Below are 22062 nucleotides of genomic sequence, written 5' to 3'. Positions count from 1 at the left end.
ACAAGCACAAATCCCCACTATGAGGAATACACTCAAATGTTTACAAATCATACATACATACATATATATATATATATATATATATATATATATATATATATATATATATATATATATATATATATATATATATATATATATATGTATGTATATTTTTTTTTTTTTGTTTGTTTGTTGCTTTAGGTCTCTTCCAACACAATTGAGGTTATATGAGAGACCGCTGAAACAAAAAAACAAGCAATCTAACAAAAATAGTACAAATGTCAATCAAAAGCATAACCTAAAGATATCATAAGCTAAATTATAAATAACCAAGAACAAACAGGCAGAGGATTTACAGGAAAAAAAATATCCCCTGTCAAAAATACAATCACAAACCAAAGAAGCAGGATAGGCTAGTAAAGAGAAGAAGAAACGACATCACTAACGGATCGTACACCCATGCGAACATCATGGGTATATGATTCAAGGGTGATGCTCCCATCCAACCACCCGCATATATGTATACAACACTTAATAAAAAGCATAACAGAGAGATGATTTACAAGGAAAAAAAATATCATCTCCCAAAACTAACTATACATTTGACTGGTTCCCTCTCAGCCAGGGTGTCCGGCCATGGCCAGGATAAAACCAAGTAATCTCATTCCAACACAAAGACAGAAAGCAAGATGGAATACAGATATAGGGGAATAGAAGACACATTAAGTACCTCTCTGCCCACTATGGGAGGTCAGGAATCCCACCCAGGGCATGGGAGGATAAAAGACCCCACCCGGTGATTAAATTGAAACAAAAGATGAGTAGCTTTCATTGAATATTAAATCGTTTATTATTCAGTTTATCATGCTCACATTCGATTCATTTACCAACACATACGTACATTACAAACCAAGGCATTTGACGTTACAATACGACTATGCATAGATATTACAAACTTATCATTATGTTGTTTACTTGGAAATTAAATTAAATTTTAAAAGATCATAATAATGTGATCGTGAAATATGAAGTGTTATGCTTCAATAGTATCAAGTAACATTTTTGTGAAGCTTTCGATTAATATTATACAAAATCATGCATACTATCCTGTTATAAATTAATGCTAAATAATTTAAAAGTTATGACTTACATCACCCTCACAAACATATACAAACACACACACACAGACACACACACATATATAAATATATATACATAGCACACATATATATATATACATACATATTTGTGTTGTGATATAGATATGGTAAAGCACATTTGGAAATTAAAAGACAACAAGATAGACCACAATATTTCATGGAACATTGTATCTAAAACAAGAGGATAGGCTACACACCATCAACAAAACACTATACCAAAAATACACCATCATTAAACATCGCACTGAAGCCACACTCAACAAACACGATGAAAGAAATATACAACAGCTGTCCGCATAGACGGAAATACCTATTAATCATCTTTGAAACTACGGAATCACTTCAATATTCAACAACTTCTACTACATGTTCCATAATATTTCATGAACCTATTTTAATTTGTTGCCATAATATTTCATGAACCTATTTTGATTTGTTGCCATAATATTCTATGAACCTATTTTAATTTGTTGCCATAATATTTCATGAACCTATTTTGATTTGTTGCCATAATATTTCATGAACCTATTTTAATTTATTGCCATAATATTTCATGAACCTATTTTGATTTGTTGCCATAATATTTCATGAATCTATTTTGATTTGTTGCCATAATATTCTATGAACCTATTTTGATTTGTTGCCATAATATTCTATGAACCTATTTTGATTTGTTGCCATAATATTCTATGAACCTATTTTGATTTGTTGCCATAATATTCTATGAATCTATTTTGATTTGTTGCCATAATGTTCCATGAACCTATTTTGATTTGTTGCCATAATATTCCATGAACCTATTTTGATTTGTTGATTGGAAATATCGCATTCGTGTATGAGTTATATTGGCAACAACAATAAACCTTTGACATAAAAAACATAAAGTATAAAGGACATAGAGCTCTGAAATATCGATGTAGACTACCATGCCGTGGTCGTGATAAATCTCTCTCTCTCTCTCTCGCTCTCTCTCTCTCTCTCTCTCTCTCTCTCTATATATATATATATATATATATATAATATATATATATATATATATATATATATATATATATATATAATATATATATATATATATATATATATATATATATACCTATATGAAAATACACAATGACACAAAACACACACACACACACACACACACACAAACACACATTTCATATATGTTAACGTGCTTTGCTTTATCTTTCAGGGCTCACACATTGATATTACTGATAAATTAAGTATGTAAAACCCGTGTTATTACCTATGAAGCCAATGAATTATTTATTTGGAAGTCTTTCATAAAGCACTTGACGCGAAACATAATATTAAGATAATGGATAATAAAGTAAAAGAAACATAGGTACAATCTCTACACTACTTTCATTTTTACACTATAAAGGATCAAACCAGTTATAATACGAGTACATATTTCTACATACAATATAGGGTTATGAATGTCTCGTTTTCATGCTTTCCCTGCCGAATGAAGAGGACGTATTTCATACTAATTCTGTCTTTCAGCTTTGGAAAAAAAGAACCAACGATAAGAAAAATTTACTTATGAACAGTGGTGTTCTGCGGTTCGTTTGTGTGGTCATTCTTATGGGTTTAAATTACGCTTTTAAGTCAGTTCAGGGCCGCTTAAAAGAAAGATAATGGTAGAAAAGATCAATAGTAACTTTACAAAAATGCCAAGAAATGTATTTTTTTTAAAAACAAGATGTCACTGAACTATACCTCATACAGTATACTAACGGATAGTCACGAGCGTGTGATTTGACCATCTACTTTTTTTTTTTTACAAAAGCCAAGTATGTATTCAATTTGGTATGAACAGTTCTCATATCATATTAATGTCAGTAAATTTATTAAACATTTTTTACTTCATAGAATATAATAGAAGTTGAAGGCAACATTTTCTTCCTTTGCGATGGTTACAAAAGAGTAGTAAGGTATTCAAATTAGACACGAGAATGAAAATTGATCAAAAAGAGAATGCAAAAGCAAGTGAAACCAATTTACGTGTGTCAGGTCCAAAGAAGACCTAAAAGTCCCTTCCGGATATAGGAACAGAATTTTGTAAAAAACAAAAACAAAAACAAAAAAACATTCATAACGCATAGAAGATTTTTCATTGAAAAAAAAAAATAACGCTTTGTTCCACACAAATTGAATATATTCTTTGTTTGTTTGTTTGTTTTTAAGGGTTTTACGGCGCTTGCAACGCATTTAAGTCATATCAGCGCCAGTAAGAGGAAGGAAAAAGGGATTGTATGAAGTTCTAGAGTTACAATCGAAGTACACAAGAATAAGTAAGACGAAGGGGAACTGGTTCAAATAGAGAACAGATGTAGATTCCAAGAAAACACTATCAGTGTACTTAAAAGTATGAGATCACTTAGAAGTCTCATCCTGACACGAACACAGGTCTCCACCAAGAGATGTTGTTTGTTTTGTTTTTAAGGGTTTTACGGCGCTTGCAACACATTTAGGTTATATCAGCGCCAGTAAAAAGGAAGAAAATGGGATAGTAAAAAGTTCTAGAATTACAATTAAAGCACTCAAGAAAAAGTAAGACAAAGGGGAACTGAGAACAAATAGGGATCAGATGTAGATTCCAAGAGCATACCACCAATGTACTTAGTTTGAAATCACCTACAAGTCTCATCCAGACACAAGCATAAATCCCAACAAAGAGGAACACACTCAAATGCTTACATTATACATTCAAAATAAAAATAATAATACATAACAGAGAGATGATTTACAAGGAAAAATATATCATCTCCCAAAACAATAACTATGCATTTGACTGTTTCCCTCCCAGCCAGGACCCCGGCCAGAGCCAGGACAAAACCAAGTAATCTCATTCCGAGACAAAGACAGAAAGCATGTTGGAAAACAGATATAAGGGGATAGAAGACACAGTATGTACCTCCCTGCCCGCTATGGGAGGTCAGGATCCCCACCCAGTCCACCAAGAGAAACACACTCAAATGTTTACAAATCATATATATATATTAAACAAAAATAATACAATGCATAACAGAGAGATGATTTACAAGACAAAAAAAATATCATCTCCCAAAACTCTAACTATACATTTGACTGTTTCTCTCCTAGTCAGGGTATCTGGCCAGGGCCTAGACAAAACCAAGTAATCTCATTCCAAGACAAAGACATAAAGCATATTGGAAAACCGATATAGGGGGATAGAAGACACAGTAAGTGCTTCCCTGCCCTTTATGGGAGGAATATCTTCTTGTTGAGGACATACATATCCAGCAGAGTAAAGACAATAAAGCTGTAAATGTAACACAACACTTACAAGGCACAGTAAGTTATGGTTTGAAATCAAAGTTTTTCGTCATTTGCAAATACCATAGGCAATAGTAACAGAAAAAGAGTCCATGTAGTAAAATACAGAGCAATATTAAGTGTAGAGAATATAATAATAATTTCAAAAAATGGTTATAACCCACATGCATATGTATTTACAAGTAAGTCAGCCGAACACAAATATGGGCTTGATTTAAAATTTGTAATAGACAATATTTTGGAATTGCTTGATTTCAGGGCACTTCAATTACAACGGGACCATAGTAATTTGGAATGTCAGGCTTGTAAATAAATAAGTAAGTATTGGGTACAGTATTCAAGCTTCTGAATACCTCTCATTTTACAACAAATGACTATCACAGTCACAGATACCCACGTCAAATGTGACAAATCACAGATATTGTTTGTTTTTGTTTCCAAGGGTTTTGCAACTGTTTTTGTTTCCAAGGGTTTTGCAACTGTTTTTGTTTCCAAGGGTTTTGCAACTGTTTTTGTTTCCAAGGGTTTTGCAACTCCTGCGACACATTTAGGTCATTTCAGCACCAGTAAAACGGAAGAAATTGGGATAGTCAAAAACTCTAGAAACGGGAAATGGCTCAAACAGGGAACATGTGTATATTCAAAGAGCATACCATCAGTGTGCATAGAAATCACTTAAGTCTCATCCAGACACAAGCAAAGAATATATAATATATCTAAGACAGAAAACAAAACAAACAATATGAAACAGATGGATGATTTACAAGGAAACAAACAATCATCTCACAAAACTAATACAAAATATATGATTGATTCCCTTTCAGCTAAAGAAAACAGCAAGGGTCAGGACAAAACCAAGACAAAGACAGAAAGCAACTCAGAAAACATATATAGGGGGATAGAAGACACAGCTAGTGACCTTTTGTCCACCATGGGAGGTCAAAGGACTCCACCCAGATATCACAGATATCTACGATCCAAAATTTAAAAAATGAATATTGCGATTAAAAATGGAATGAAGTTTTGATTTTAAATTACAAATTACAGTGCAGACCATCAAGAAAAGTCAATTAGATTAATGTCAACCTATTGCTACTTTATAATAAGCAGACTACACTGCATTGGAAGTTGGCAACAGCAACAATTACAATCATTACAAACTACCCCCCCCCCAAAAAAAAAACAAGCAAAAAAACAAACAAAATCAATGGATATTTGATGTAAAAGGTAAAAGTATTGTAATATGCACTAGACTGTTTAAAATAACACCTTGAATTTAATACAAATGTCATTCGATTTAGTCAAAGGGGGGAAAAAGGTATATTAATAAATAAATAAATTTTCTAAAAGAAAGAAAAGAAAAAAGGAATAAAAAAAAGAAAAGGAAAGAAACAATTCGTTGTAAGCTGTGAAGTGAGAAGCAAATCCTATATTGTTGTTCTTGTTTAATTGGTGCTCTTTGAAAATTGAAAAAAAAAACTTTGAGTAAAATTCGCTCATTTCCCTACTAAGACTCATAATTCATTAATGCATTTCGCAGTATACAAAGGATAGGTTAGTTAGGTTTAGTTAACTAAAAATTATCAAAGTCTGGTGATCTTTCTATTGGACTTGTGATGATGCAAAACATAAAAAACTTGTAGTTGTGATTTTTGAGATAAAAAGCTATTACTATTATGGTTTTATATCGCTTTACAGATTTTTAAAAATCGGCTTTCCTTAAACAACACAACATGCTTTAAGACATTTTAACATTCGCAAAACTGATTGACCATTCGATTCAATATTTGATAATGTTTCGATGCACATATACATATATATATATATATATATATATATATATATATATATATATATATATATATATATATTCATGAGTGTTGGTGGGTACTCGTAGGTACGAAAGTGCTCGATAATGATGGTTAGAGCAAATATAGAATGCAAATTGTCACTTTTTTTTTTTTTTTGTTTGTTTGTTGCTTTAGGTCTCTTCCAACACAATTGAGGTTATATGAGAGAGAGCTGAAACAAAAAAAACAAGCAATCTAACAAAAATAGTACACATGTCAATCAAAAGCATAACCTAAAGATATCATAAGCTAAATTATAAATAACCAAGAACAAACAGGCAGAGGATTTACAGGAAAAAAAATATCCCCTGTCAAAAATACAATCACAAACCAAAGAAGCAGGATAGGCTAGTAAAGAGAAGAAGAAACGACATCACTATCGGATCGTACACCCATGCGAACATCATAGGTATATGATTCAAGGGTGATGCTCCCATCCAACCACCCGCGCAAATTGTCACTCACAGGTCTCAGCCACAAAAAATGTGAGTGACAATTTGCATTCTATATATATAAATAGATATATATATATATATATATATATATATATATAATATATATATATAAATTTGTTTTTTTAAACATGTAAACTTTCAATTTGATGACATTAAACTGCACTTTTCTTCACACCCATCGCGTCGAAATAATGTTGTGTTTAGGAGTAGTTGGGTAACAAATGGACCCATCCAAAATGAATGTGTTAGAACTTATTAAAAGTAATGGTGCTGAAAAACAGCAAAGATTGCACTTCTCGATTGTAACTAAATGACTGCTAATAAAATGATCATAAATCAGTACACAGGTGAAATAAACTGAATGTATGATAACATTGTTATGATAAACAACAAGATCCTAGTAACCGATAATAATCACTTTTTGGTATTTTCAAATCACAGACCTCACATCATTGATCATTGCTGTTAAGGCAGTGACAAAAGATTGATGAATGTCTCAGGTCAGGTCATCGGTGACAAACTTCACGAAAAAGGGGAGATGTTTTGAAGCAAAATGAACTGATTAACACAAAATTGCATAAATTGATTTTTGACTGTTTACATTGAAAAGAAAAAAATAAATCTTATATCTACCCCCCCCCCCCCCCCACCCCCTATCATAATAGATGTCCCATTTTTTTCAAAATGAAATACATTTTAGACAATTTTACTAGCACTGCAATTTTTGGTGACAGGCTCTTTTTAAGGATTAGTATCAATATTCAAGAATATAAGACTCGAGAGAGCAGTTGGTTTTCATAGCTCTTTAAAATCATGAACAGCATGAAAATGTCTCTTTCCACCAACCTCATCTACATACTTACCCGTATGTTTTGTGATCGTAATCATAATATTTACATTGTTGTAAACATATCTCTTATAAGTACCATAAAGTATAGAGTCTTAAAATATAAAATCTTTTAGTCAAAGTACATTTTTGATTTCTTGTACGTTGTAATTCATATGACAAAAATGTGAAGATTCTAAAATGCTGATAAGAACTCTCGTGAGAGATATAAATACAATTGTTGCATGAAATGACTACAAGAAGTAGTGCTTAGGAGCCTTCACCCTCTCCTTACCATCTATTAGAAAATCGTCACATCTGTTACGATGCAATCTCATCCAGATTTCATTTCTTTTTGCTATAGCTTTAAAAACTTGACATTCTGTAATAGAGCTCATATTGTCGAACAATATTATGTATAGAATGTGCTTGTTGCTTTTCTGTTTGAGTAAGAAATGTCTGTTTTTTGTGTTTGGTGGGTGTGAAGTTTTGGGGAAAATTCTGAAAATGGCTGGTAAGGAGAGGGTTAAGGTTAAGGCCTAGGGAGCCAAAGGATAGGTTTCTGTGGCATGAAATATTATTGTAATGCAACACATTGAACACTGTAATTTTGTACAACATTCCGTAATATACAAATTTGACCCAGTTACCTAATCAGTTACAGGTAGGCAGGGGAAAAATGGCTGTATCTTTGTAACTAGTATGGTCGCATGTTACAAACCCACAAAAGCAAAGAGAATTCATTAAGTCCATTAAACAAGATTTTAGTCTTGTTTCTGTAGCTTTAAAAAAAAACAATTGCTTTCTACCATTTCGATAGGATGTTGGTCTATCACAAAGTACTTTCCACCAGATCTTACCCCAGAATTGCTGGATGACCGTAGCATAAATAACCTGGAAATTTACGTAGGAAACATATTTCTTTGACAAAAGATCCTAAATGCTTAACAGAAAGTTTGGAGAGAGCAAACAAAACAATACAGAAAAGAGTATCTAAAAATATAGACTTTCTGTGTATGACTAAGTTTGTGCCTATTTGTGCACATGTGTGTATGCCTAACCAAGAAACATCCACAGTTTAAAAGATGATGTCACTGTCACACACTCTTACGGGGACATGAATCAAAAGAAAATTAATTTCTGTCAGAGAAATAAAACACAAACACACATTTCTCATATCTGGCAGGAAATGATATGTCATGACTTGGATCAAAGTTGTTTATTCTCGGATAAGGGATGAAAGCTTCATTTTTTTTTTTCTTTAAATAAAAAGGAATACAACCCCCCTCCCTCCCCCCCCCCCCCAAAAAAAAAACAAAAAAAAAACAAACAAAAACAAACAAACAAACAAACAAACAAACAAAAAAAAACAAAAAAAAAACCCAAAAAAATAAAAATAAATTTAAAAATTAGAAAAAAACAAAGAATCCAACAGTGTATGGGTGTATGTGTGTGTGTGTGTGTGTGTGCGTGTGACAGTCAATCAGCTCCCCAATGTGCCAATGTTCATGACTGTGGTAAATAAGTGACAATGACGTCATACAATGCCTATCGATTCATCTAAACCAGCTCAAGCCAAACATAGTATCATAATATTGTGACTGGTGTTATCGTGCATAGATTTCAAGGAGGAGTGGTGAAGATTAGATATGTTAGATTGTTTTGATATCAAAATGGACTGACATAAGAAATATTGCATAACATTATCAAAAACAAATAATGTACATAGGTGATTCAATATATATAAATAAATACATTTTTTTGAGAGAGAGAGCTGACATTCACATAAATATAAAGGTGACAAGAGAAATAGCCCTACAGATATTTAGATATAAATCTTAACCTTCTGAGTTTATCGACTTTCCCAACAACAATATATAAGGAATAAACCAGAAATGTGATCTAAATCAATTCATAACATGGATATAAAACAACAAAATGAAACCAAACGACCCTCAATATAAAAGTTAACAGCTTTGCATATCTCAAACCCTCATTTTCAATAACAGACTTTCAACAACTTGAAATAAAATATATTCAAAGTCTGCTATGCATGTGGCATTTTCAATAATTTAATATTAGTATAGATCACTCCAATCATACAAAACATCCTTTCTATAAACTGCGACACATTATTTCAATGTTGTGTTAATGTCGGATTGAAATAGTTTAATAAAATTCAGTTTAACGTCAAAATACTAAGAAATATGAATTTAAGACTTTTTTAAAGTTAAAGAATCAAAACAAATTCTCCTCAATGAGGTTATATATATATATATTATATATATATATATATTTATATAATATATATATATATATATATATATATATATATATATATATATTATATATATATAAAAATATAATATATATATATATATAGGCCTGTAAATCATCTTTTCCAAAATTGTCTGAAAATTTATTTTAATCTTCGGTGATCTCATCAGAAATTGATAATAGTATGACATGTCAACCATTCTGTTAGATGTATCAATCTAATATGCTTTTAAAAGAATATTGTTAGTTGTTCACAAATCAATTAGTCTGTCTGAGCATAAAGGGAGGGGATAGTTGTCTTACTTTGGCTTTTTTTTAGTGATCAAAACATGCAGTTGGAGGACAGTAAAAATGCTTTTAGAGTGAAGTCTACCAAAAAAAAAAATGAATAGAATAAAAAAAATTTAAAAATCAGGCAAAATTGAGCAAAATAAGCTTTTTCTCAGTAATGAGACAGTTAGTCTTAGTTTAATTTCAGTATGAGAAGAAGAAAACAAAATCCCTAGTCTTTACTCTTTCTTGGTGAGGTTGTATATCCTCTATCAAAATATTCGGGGGAAAATCTAGAATATGGGAATAGCTACATAAATTCCATCATCTTTGCTAGCAAGGGTACTGTCTAATCTGGGCCATATTCTATGTAAGGGAATTTGTATATTGTGCTGGCTTTTTGCTAATAAATATATTTGTGTCATGCCCGAGTGTCTACCTATACTCCTGACCCATGAAGCAACCTAGAGCAGGCACCCTGATGTCATGACCTTGACTTAAAATAAGCGAATTGTTTTTCTTATTAGGATCTAAAAACATTTTAAGCAAGTCTAAAAAAAATAGTTCACAAGATTAAGAATTGCATCGGGACATGGTCCGGAAAAAATATGTTCTTATTTTTTTCCAAGAAGTATTCTGTGCTTGCTCAACTTCGAGAACATATAAGTGCCAGATTTTTTTAGAAAATATGTACAACTTGTACATTGTACATATAAAAGGTCATCAATAATAGAATCCAGCAACATGCTTCCTCTGTAAAACATGAAATATATTATAGGAGGAACTTGCTGTAATTAACAAGCTATATAAATCAACAACAACAAAAACCCAAAAAACGACAAATAACACACTACACATTAAAATTGTCATAAACGTCAACAAGGACACTTGTTAGAGCTGCCACTTCCCTCATCCCGGCCCAATTTTAAATGACTGGAGCTGACCGGCTGGTACGAATCGGAGAATCCATCAAGCTCGGCGTGTTTAGCCATCATTTCTTCTATCAAAAACCTGAAAACAAAATTATTTGAATCCATCAGTGACGAGTGTGAACAAGATCCCTCTTGGTTGTATATTTTTACAATTTTGGTGCATTTGGATATACATATATGTATACATTGTCGCCATAGATTCACAACTTTGTGTTTATACATTTTCATGCATGCCACATCTGTAAACGAATTTCCATCTTTTTTTATGAATGAAGTATATATTATTATTATTATTATTATTATTATTATTATTATTATTATTAATATTAATATTCTGTGAGTAAATACTAAGCTGCCTGATGCTATATTAAACCAATTTTGTTTTAAATGAGTATACCAGCTTCAAATAAAAACAAAATAGTTGAGTCCTTGGAGAAGGCTCTTTACTCACATTCTCTCACCGTACTCAGGTGTAAAATGAGTACCTGGCCATTATCAGCGTTTTCTCTGTCCGAAAAAAAATGTAATATCGCCTATCAGGTGTCATGTTCCATCCTAAATGTTAAATGTTGCTGTTGGCCAGGGACTCCTTGTAAACTGCTTTGAGCACGTTTAGTGGATATTGCACTTTATAAATGCTCAATTTAAATAATTTTTTTTTATAATGCAGAAAATAGTTCAAAGGAATTTGAGCAGATTAAGATCTGTGGTCTACATGACATCATTCTTTCCCGAGGAAATGTGTATAACACAGGAATACTATGATACCTACCCAATTACTGGTCGGACATACGACTGTTTTGCCAAATAGAGGTTACCTGATAGTTGGGATAATTAAATGCTCGTATTTTTTTACAAGAGTATATACACATACCCTGCCATTAACGCCATTTATCCATGATAAGATGGATAAGAAAAGTTATGTGAGTATTTGTGTGATTCAAAGAGCTAAATCTACTACGGTAAAACCAACAAAATACAGGTGACTAAAAAAAAATAGGCCTTAATAATCACCCTAACAAATAAACAAAAAAAAAAAAAAAACAACTTCAAACTAGGTATGTCTTCTCAAAATTATTTTTTTTAAATTGAGCTTTTATATAGCACCATATCCACTAAAAGTGCTCAAAGCGCTTTACAATGGGTCCCTGACCAACAGCAACATTTAACAAGTAGGACAGGACATGGCGCCTGTCAGGCGATAATACTTTTTATTTCGGACACAGACAGCACTGTTAACGGCCAGGTACTCATTTTACACCTGAGTATGGTGAGAGAATGTGAGTAAAGAGTCTTTTCCAAGGATCCAACTATGCGCCGAGCGAAGCTCGAACCCAGGACCTTCTGATCCGAAAGCGAGTGTCATACCACAAGACCAGATAGCCGCACATCTCAAACATTACTGATTAACCAACACAACCAAAAACATGATTTTAAAATGTCTCAATACAACATTGCAGGTAGCAGACTTCATGCATGTCATAATCATTGGAAACAAAAAATAAAGCAATTGTTTTGACATATTGATGTTATGTATTGAGGTAACACACTCACATCTGCCAGCCGGATGTAATGTACCAACACACAAAACTGTGTGTAATCTTAAATTAAATGTTGATAGGCTGATTATGATAAATACAATTTAATGAGAACAACTCACAAGAATGGCTGGCTAAAAACAATAACAAAGAGATGAGTGATGTCAATTTCGTTCCTTCTATTCAGTTCTCTGGCAAATTTTGCAATACCCACAGGGCAAAAAATGGAAGCCTTTTAACTGTTATTAACAGTGTTAACAAGAACCACTTCTAAAAGATAAGAAGTCTTGATTTGAATCAACAGTCTTCCATGAAAATAAAAAACAAGGCATATTTTAATGAACCAAGATCTGAGCCGTATTTCTAAACACTGAGAAATACCGTAGCCATCGTTAACATATAGCCTGACACTAGAACCCTCTAGGACTTGCAGTTTGACGTCATTTTTTAGGTTTGTGTAGCGTCTAGTGAGTTGTCGTTAGTAGATGTCAAGGAAACAAGTTATTTCATTGGTTGAACTATTGAATACAAATCACGATTTGTTTTCTTTTGTGGCAAAAGACTGGCCTTTTGACGTCATTTTTTGGTCAGTGTCAGGCTATAACTTTACAATGGCTACGGAAATATCAAACGCCAATTAATTACTTTATATCTAGCTCATTAAATAATTAAATTTAGTAACAATAAAATAAAACAAACCCCATTGATTCCTCCACCATAACACCCTCTTTGACTGACGTTTCACTCCAGCCAGCAAAGTCGTGTTCTCTGCAAAGCTCCTCAATTTCTTCTTGACTTACTTCCCTTTGTTCAGCATTATCACACTATAAAGAAAAATAAATAAAAAAGGATAAATAAAAAGAAAAATATTCAATTAAGGAGTGAAAAAGAAGAAAAATTAAATGAACACTTTAAAGATTTGAACATTTTACAGCAAGATGTTTATATTATTATTATTATTATTATTATTATTATTATTATTATTATTATTATTATTATTATTATTATTATTATTATCATCTCAATCACATATACAATTCACTCTGCCTAATTGCATATCGATTAATCGCACACTCCACTTATACGCTACACTTTCCCGAAAAACAGAATTTTTTCTATATAATCACTCCACTTATTTGCACACCATCTCCGCTTAATTGCTACAGCTTGATTGCAGTCACAAGCAACAGCCATATGAAATGATTGATGCTGTTCACATTCCAAACAACTTTTTGGCCGAAGCATTCAATCAATTCTTTACAATGGACAACAATATACCCAAAAGACAATGCCTGGATAATGAAGATGAGGATGAGTCATCGGAATGTGATAAACCACCCCTGATAAACACTGAAAAACTTAACATGCTGGACAAACAACACCGCTTAATCTAAGAAGAATGCTGGACAGATGATCTACATTGGCGGGATTTGAGACAAGGGTTTATAAAAAGTTTGCACAGAATAGAAAGCAATCACCACTTCACAATTACTGTTATTACAAACAATAATGTCACATTCTCTTGTCCGTAAAACATGAAAAAGAAAATAAAAATTTTAAAAACAAACAAAAAGAAAAAGAGATAACCAAAAAAAAAACATAAGTAAATAAAAATTAAGAAATAAACAATCTAATAAGTCTTGAATATGACAGTCCCAAGCCCGTATAAAATCCAGAAGAGAAGGCCTTACATGAATTACACATGAAAGTGAGGGCTTAGATGCTATTATTAACTTCTCCGCTTAATCACACACTCTGCTTAATTGACATACTAAGCCAAATTCCAGAGTGTGCGCGATTAAACGGAGTCAACTGAAATGGGAAAATCTAAAGATAAAAATGTCTAGATCATAAATCACCATCATTTTAAGCATAGCAAGAATCTAAAATTTCGAATTTGAAATTTAAATTTTAAAATAAATATTCGGCGAATGGCTCATAATGACTTAGTGCCAAATTGGAGGAAAGGTCATAATGATCATTGAAATATTCATACCTTATTGGCAAGTAGGAGGCAAGGGACAGCAGATCCGTCAATTAGGGTACATTTCTGGTCCAGATCTTTCTTCCATTTGATGGTGTTTTGAAATGTGTTTTTCTGCGTCAGATCAAACATTACTAAGCATGCATAGGCATCTTTGTAGTATACACGTGTCATGGATGTGAAACGTTCTTGGCCTGGAGAAAATATAAATCATCTCATTAAATCTCAATAGCAGTCACAAAGCAGATATTTCTGATGCAAGTTTCTCTGGTTTCTAATTCTTAATTATTTTTTTTCTAGATGTGTTATAAACGACACACAAGGACCCCCCCCCCCCCCCCCAACCTCCAACTAAATAAAAAATTAAAATCAAAACAGATTTTAAAAATCAATTATTTCCATTTTTTAAATGAGCAAATTACAATGGCAATGATATAATAATTTGTTTTTAGGTAGAGTAGCCTATCTGTAATATTGTGTTTTGTTGATAAAGACTATGTTTCTGATAAGTGCTATTTCAAGAGGGAGGCTCAAGAGGGTCTCTCCTCTTTGAAGCATAAAAAAAAATTTTTTAATGTGCAAAGGGCATCTAACTGATAAGTCAGGTTTTATTTAATTCTTTCATGAATTGAAACAAATTGATAAGTCAGTCGTCGATGCCACTTTGTTGTTCTTATTTCAATATTTGCTTCATGTGAACTTGGGAGTTCTGATGATAATTTTTACAAGTGTGTATGAAACAGTCACAGACAAAGCAGAAAGAAAAATACAATTTTAAAAACTGCCTCGACCAGTCTGATATTTTGGGATGCTTTTTTTCTTTTTCTTTCTCATGCACTTTTCGATCTGCTTTTGTCTGGCACTGTTTTATACACAGTTTTTCAGATCTTTATGATATGTGGCTATGTGGTCTAGTGGTATGCCACTCGCTTTCAGATCGGAAGGTCCTGGGTTCGAGCCTCGGGCTCGGCGCATAGTTGAGTCCTTGGAAAAGGCTCTTTACTCACATTCTCTCACCGTACTCAGGTGTGAAATGAGTACCTGGCCGTTAAACAGCGTTGTCTTTGTCCGAAAAATTGTAATATCGCCTAACAGGCGTCATGTCCCATCCTACATGTTAAATGTTGCTGTTGGCCAGGGACCCCTTGTAAAGTGCTTTGAGCACATTTAGTGGATATTGGACTATATAAAGCTCAATTTAATTTAATCAAAATTTATAGTGAACCCGTGCCAGTTCCCTAATTGCCACTCAGAGTCCTGGTAGCTTTGTGGTATAGCACTGGCCCCAGCGTACCGTCCATGATGCAGGTCAAAAAATGTTTTATGACCTCTCTGCCTACTAAATAACGATAAGAGAGTAGGGTCTATAACTCTTAAGATCTACAAAAATAAGTAGTAGTAGTAAGCTTCACAGTCTGAATGATGCTTGCTGAGAATTGTGTGATTCAGTCATGGTCGATGACTATAGCTGCTCTCTCCATCCATGTTGTTAATTGTTTCCATTGGTCACGGTCCTGGGCCAGAGTTTTGAGGCTGTCAAAATCTTGTTGTGACTTTAGTAAGGAGGGCACTCCCGTATTTCTTAGTTCTTCAGGGATTAATTCGGCCTCATCTGAATCCAGAAAATTCTGATATGTAGAGAGATCCTGGTTCAGGGTAGTTACTATTGATGTTGGTGGTCTTTCTACATATTTGTTGCCATGAAGGAAATATTTTGTCATTGCAGTTTGGGCTGGGATGTTATCTTCTCGACGTAAGATGTGACCAAATAGCCTCCATCGCTGTTCTTTTATGATTGTACTCAGGCGTTGGACCCTGTTTTTTTTTCCATAGAGATCAGTATTTGTAATTGTCTCTGGCCAATAGATTGCGATTACACGACATAAATGTTTGAGGTGGTATGAATCCTTTCTAAGTTCTTTTTTGTGGTATAAACTAGCATCTTGTCCATAGGGTAGATAACAATTTTTACTGTCCATTAAACATTCAATAAACCAGGGTAACTCTGGCCCAATTGGCCACTTGGCAATGAATCAATGAAGGATAAATTTTCAATTAAATTGAAAGAAAGTTAAATACTCTGGCTTTGTGATCTTGTGGTATGACACTCGCCTTCGGACTTCTAGGGATTTTTTATAACCCTTCTGTCCGCCTAGCAATGATTGGATAGCAAGCTGGGTTTATATAAAATATTCGATAAAGAGAAATTTGCAAAGTAAGAAATTGAACAACAAGGATAAGCCTCAATACGAATGGTTATGGCCCTGAAGGAGGAAAAGAAAGAAAAAGGGGGGGGGGGGGTGAAGAGAAAACAACAAGAAAGCTTAGAGCACTGTGGAGAAATAATTTATGTTACTTTTTGAAACTCGTCTTCACCATCATATATTTCTTACCTGCTATATCCCATAACTGAAGTTTGATGTTACATTTATCAGACCACTTGATAACTTTCAGGGCAAAATCAACTGTAAAATGAAAAAAAATGCCATATTGGAGTAACAGAAATCACTAACCAAATAAGGGCGAGGGGCGGGGGGGGGGGGGGGGGGGTGTAAAAGGGAGTCGGATAAAGAAAAATTGGAGTCACAAAGCAGATCTGTATTATTGACATTATTTGTTCAAAAAAGTAGCAAGAGATATATGGAGCTCATATAATTAAAATTTAGATGATACAAATGACGAAAAGAAATTAGAGTCTTTTGCAACAATAACTTAAAATTTCACTTATACTTTAAAACTTGATCTCAAGTTCACTAGTGAATCTTTAAGAACAAAAAATACCCTCAAAACACTGTCAAAAGCAGCAGGTAAATCATTACATCCAGATAAAGATGAAAACTGCTACTACAGCAATCTTCTTCACTTGCGGCAATTGACAAATGATTGCTATTACTAATAGACAGTAACAAGAGGAATAAGCATGTCTCTCATACTGTTCTATTGATGAATATATAAAAATAATTTGAGTGAAATACCTCTCATGTCATGTCTCACAAAGCGATTTTCTGCATTTATTCATTTTTTATCCCCTTGACCCTCCCCCTTCAAATGTGAATAACTTCAGCCCTATTTAAGATACAAGACTCCAAAACTGCTTTTGTCCAGAATTGGTGTTTATATTCGAATATGGAATGATATTCAAATTTTTCAGACATTCAACAGATTTAGCCAGATCACCACACAACTGTACAATAGCTTCATTCTTCCAACTGTCATGTATGGGACACGGTGCTGACGCATGACAAAAACAGATGGCAACAAACTATCAGAATTCCACACAAATATGTACAGCTATGTGGTCTAGTGGAATGACACTCGCTTTCGGATCGGAAGGTTCTGGGTTCGAGCCTCGTGCTCGGCGCATAGTTGAGTCCTTGGAAAAGGCTCTTTACTCACATTCTCTCACTGTACTCAGGTGTAAAATTAGTACCTGGCCGTTAACAGCATTGTCTGAAAAATTGTAACATCGCCTAACAGGCGTCATGTCCCATCCTATATGTTAAATGTTGCTGTTGGTCAGGGACCCCTTGTAAAGCGCTATGAGCACATTTAGTGGATATTGCGCTATATAAAGCTCAATTTTATTATTTATTTTTAATTTTAAATAGTCTAAGAAAAAAAAGGTGAATGTTCTGGCCTCGCAGAGCTCATTGAGCATTTCCTCGAGCAGTGCAACACTGATAAACTTGAAACCGTGTTTATTAAACAGAGATAGAGGTGGATAGAGCATGTTCAGAATGATGAATGATTCCAAATGTTGTTTGTCACTGGATACCCAAAGGCAAACGAAAGCGAGACAGACCAAAGAAGACAAGGCAAAGAACAATGGAAGAGGAGATCAAATGGTGAAAGGAGTCCTGGGGGTCTCTGCATAAACTGGCCTTTGACAATGACAAGTGGAGAAGATCCTTCAATGCTGCCCGACACACCAGTAGATCGTAAAAGGAAGGAAGTAAGGAAGTATTGGTTGTTCCCCTTTAAGCACAAAACATAGCGCTTAAACCTATATTTGTATCACAATTTCAGTCTGTGTCAATTTGCGCCACAGTTACATTATTTATTTGGGAAACCATGTTCTTATTTACTTCACAGTAGACAGAGAAAAAGACATGACACAGAAGCCTCCCACACTCCTCCCTCAGTCATACCTGCCTACTTGAAAATTTCAAATTCAGTAAGAAATACAAAATTCATCAGTAATTAATGGTCAAATTTCAGTAATACTAAAGCAAACAAAAACAAAAATAATGATAGATACACCCTTTTATACATGTAAAATAAACTACCCGATGAGGGTAAAGTTTCCGTGTCGAGTCGATGACGTCACTCGTTGACAGCCAACGTGGCATTGAGATTTTTTATTGTAGCATGAGGTAAATAATGAAAAAAAAAAAATTTTATTTTTTAATTTAACGTTGCGACAATTTGTATCAGTAATATTTCTTCTATTTCTGTAAGTCCGTAATTGTCATACACTTCCGTAACAATTACGGATGGTCCGTAATAATAGGCAGGTATGCCCTCAGTGTGAAAAAAAAAAGAAAAGAGAGAGTAAACAAGGTTATCGTATTTCCATGGATCTAGTCATTGGCCATATCTAAAATGGGCGGTGACTTATTCAAGACATTAACATACTCATACAAATAAACAAAGTCACAAATGCATGATCATATAAAAACAAATATTGATATTTACCTCCAATTGTCATTTTATAGTCCCTCCTAAATGAGTCATTTACATATTTCTGTACAAATGAAGTTTTTCCGACAGTCGGATCACCAATGATGATAACTTTGAAGAGTACTTCCATCATAGTGGCAAACAATATCAAAGAAAACACAAGATTTCAAACAAAGATTTCTTGATCCTTAGATTCTTCAAATATAGAAATTATTATTATCACTACTCGAGGCATTTGTTCATTATTCACCTCTTAATTATTAGAGCACTTATCATTTTTTTTGTTTCGTATTCAAATACTGTAAAATTGGTCTTGGACCTGCACAATAAAATACAAAAAAAGGATAAAACATTCATTATAAAACATATAAACCGTAAAACACTTATTATTACAAACATCAGTTATTAATAATAATAAATGGCATTTATATAGCGCTTTACCCCGTTGTCACAGGCTCTAAGCACTTTACAGTGATATAAAACAAAACATATTACAGTGAGACAAGTGTGAAGGAAACGTGATACGAATTCAATTTAACAACAACAAAATATGAAAAAAATATTGCAACATTATGACGTAATAAGATAAAACTTTTAAGCGAGATTTGAACATTGTCAACTAATCCGAGCATCTCACGTGTCATGGGAGAGAGTTCCAAAAATGGGGGGCTGAACATTGAAAAGATTGTTCACCTATTTTACGCAATGGCTTAGGTTTGACAAGGATTGATTGGTCATTGCTTGACCTCAAGTTTCTATTGGGGACATATATGTTTAGAAGGTCTTTAATATAGGAGGGACTGTTCGTGCTCAGGGATTTGTAGACAACAGTACAAATCTTATAGGCAACTCTTTTTTCCACAGGAAGCCAATGTAACTCACGGAGAAGAAGAGTTGCTGACGGGTATTTTTTGTTATTGCGTACAATGAGCCTGGCTGCGTTATTTTGAGCAACCTGAAGTTTGCTAATTTTGTCTTATTAAGATATGTAATTTGTCGTTGTAGTTTCTGTCTATTTTTCTCCAAATCATACCAAGATGTATGCCTGGGTAGAGCAAGATAAAACCAAGGCTGACAAAGTTTGAAAGAAGGAGTATGCTGGTCAAAATTTCCACCTTGCCATGTAAGCTAAATTTGGTTGTCTGTTACGCAGTTTTTATTCATTTTCCATCAACGTATTAACTTCGTGAAAGCAAAGTAAAGGTGATTTACGGAAAGGTCACCCATCAATAATAATAATAAACTTTATAAATTATATTTAACTTTAATGACAATCACTATAAGAAAGTGAAAAGCGAGTTTTGAGAGCAGTGCTCAGGAAACAACTGATCCCAATATCGAATACTAATACAGAGGTCTCCAGTACAGTCCTTGGGAATGAAGCAGAGCGCACTTATATCTGGATTGTGCTTATAAAAGCGGGTTCTGATTTATGTTACTAAGTCTATGTTCAATGCTCATCTTAAAGTAAAGATAACTTTTTCCTCTTGGATGTATGTATATACATAATAATGTGCACCAGTTTTTAGGCTTGAAACTGCATTGGACTATTTAAAATAATAATATACCTATTCTGCCACAATCAATGTAGCTGGAGTGCTGATAAATGGAGACCACTGTTCTACTCACTGCACACTTTCTGTTGGTTATTATTGCTTTGTAATTTTACGTCATTTTTTTATATTGTCAGACTATGAGTTTATGAACACTATGTTGAGTTTTTATATATAATTGAGCATTTATATAGCGCAATATCCACTAAACATGCTCAAAGTGCTTTACAAGGGGTCCCTGGCCAACTGCAACATTTAACGTGTAGGACGGGACTTGACGCCTGTTAGGCGATATTACGATTTTTTCGGACAGATACAAGACTGTTAACGGCCAGGTACTCATTTTACACCTGAGTATGGTTAGAGAATGTGAGTGCAGAGCTTTCTCCAAGGACTCAACTATGCGCCAAGCAAGACTTGAACCCAGGATCTTCGGATCCGAAAGCGAGTGTCATACCACAAGACCACATAGCCGCACTATGCTGAGAGACTGAGTATTTGTCAAGGTCCATATCCAAGAGACACACTTGTAAAGAAGTCCTCACTATCTTCCTTAGACACAAAAATCAATTCAATGATTAAATCTTCAGTTCCTTATGTTACTACTATCACATTGAAATAAAAAAGTAAGCAATTGACAACATAATAGAAACAGATAAAAGGCATACTGATCATGCACTTCATTATCTTTTTTTTTATTATTTTAATATTTTTTGGAGGGGGGGGGGGGGGGGGGGGTTGAGCAAAGAATAAAACTTTACATAATGAATGTCACCAATCATCTCCATTTGATATTACAAAAAAAAAAATCTGGATGAATCCGGTGATCAAAATATAAATTTATTACAGCAATACTTATATAATTTGAGTAAGTTGAACATGCCTTCAGGAGAATAAAGAGATATTCTTGACTTGGAATTTAATTTTTGCCTTCAAATTCAACCAGACATATATGATGGTAGTTCCTCTTAATCAACTTAATCTTTTTTTTTTCTTTACCCTCCTACTTTTAACTTTTGGAGATCCTCTTGTTGTCACAAACACGATTGACAAAATACTACGTGATCCTTATTTTCAATTTACACAGTCCTGTATCATGAACTAGGTCCAGTGTCAAGTAGAAAGTTCGTATTAATTTTTCAATATTGCCCAAATTCTGATGAAAAGTACAGTGCATCAGTCATCAGAATCAGTCCAGTACTCAGAATCAAACACGCCAGTCAAAGTAAATAATATATCTAGAGTTCTA

The 22062-nt window shown here is 33.5% G+C and overlaps 1 protein-coding gene across 1 annotated transcript in view; it reads right to left on the bottom strand.

Moving 5' to 3' along the window:
* Positions 1-10142: 10142 nt before the first annotated feature.
* LOC144975645 (ras-related protein Rab-7L1-like) overlaps positions 10143-22062 on the bottom strand; it is a 12311-nt gene continuing 391 nt past the window's right edge. The window contains exons 2-6 of the mRNA XM_078919831.1: positions 19276-19579; positions 16974-17045; positions 14593-14774; positions 13296-13420; positions 10143-11137 (exon numbers count right to left, since the gene is read on the bottom strand). Coding sequence (XP_078775957.1) covers positions 11002-11137; positions 13296-13420; positions 14593-14774; positions 16974-17045; positions 19276-19393 — 633 coding nt within the window. The 5' untranslated portion in view covers positions 19394-19579 and the 3' untranslated portion in view covers positions 10143-11001. The remainder of the gene's footprint in view (positions 11138-13295; positions 13421-14592; positions 14775-16973; positions 17046-19275; positions 19580-22062) is intronic.

This window comes from Berghia stephanieae, chromosome 6, assembly GCF_034508935.2.
Source record: "Berghia stephanieae isolate SIO BIC M18660-M18661 chromosome 6, UCSD_Bste_1.3, whole genome shotgun sequence".
Classification (NCBI taxonomy): Eukaryota; Metazoa; Mollusca; class Gastropoda; order Nudibranchia; family Aeolidiidae; genus Berghia; species Berghia stephanieae.
Note: the sequence above shows the minus strand (reverse complement) of the source record. Positions and strands in the feature narration are given on the sequence as shown.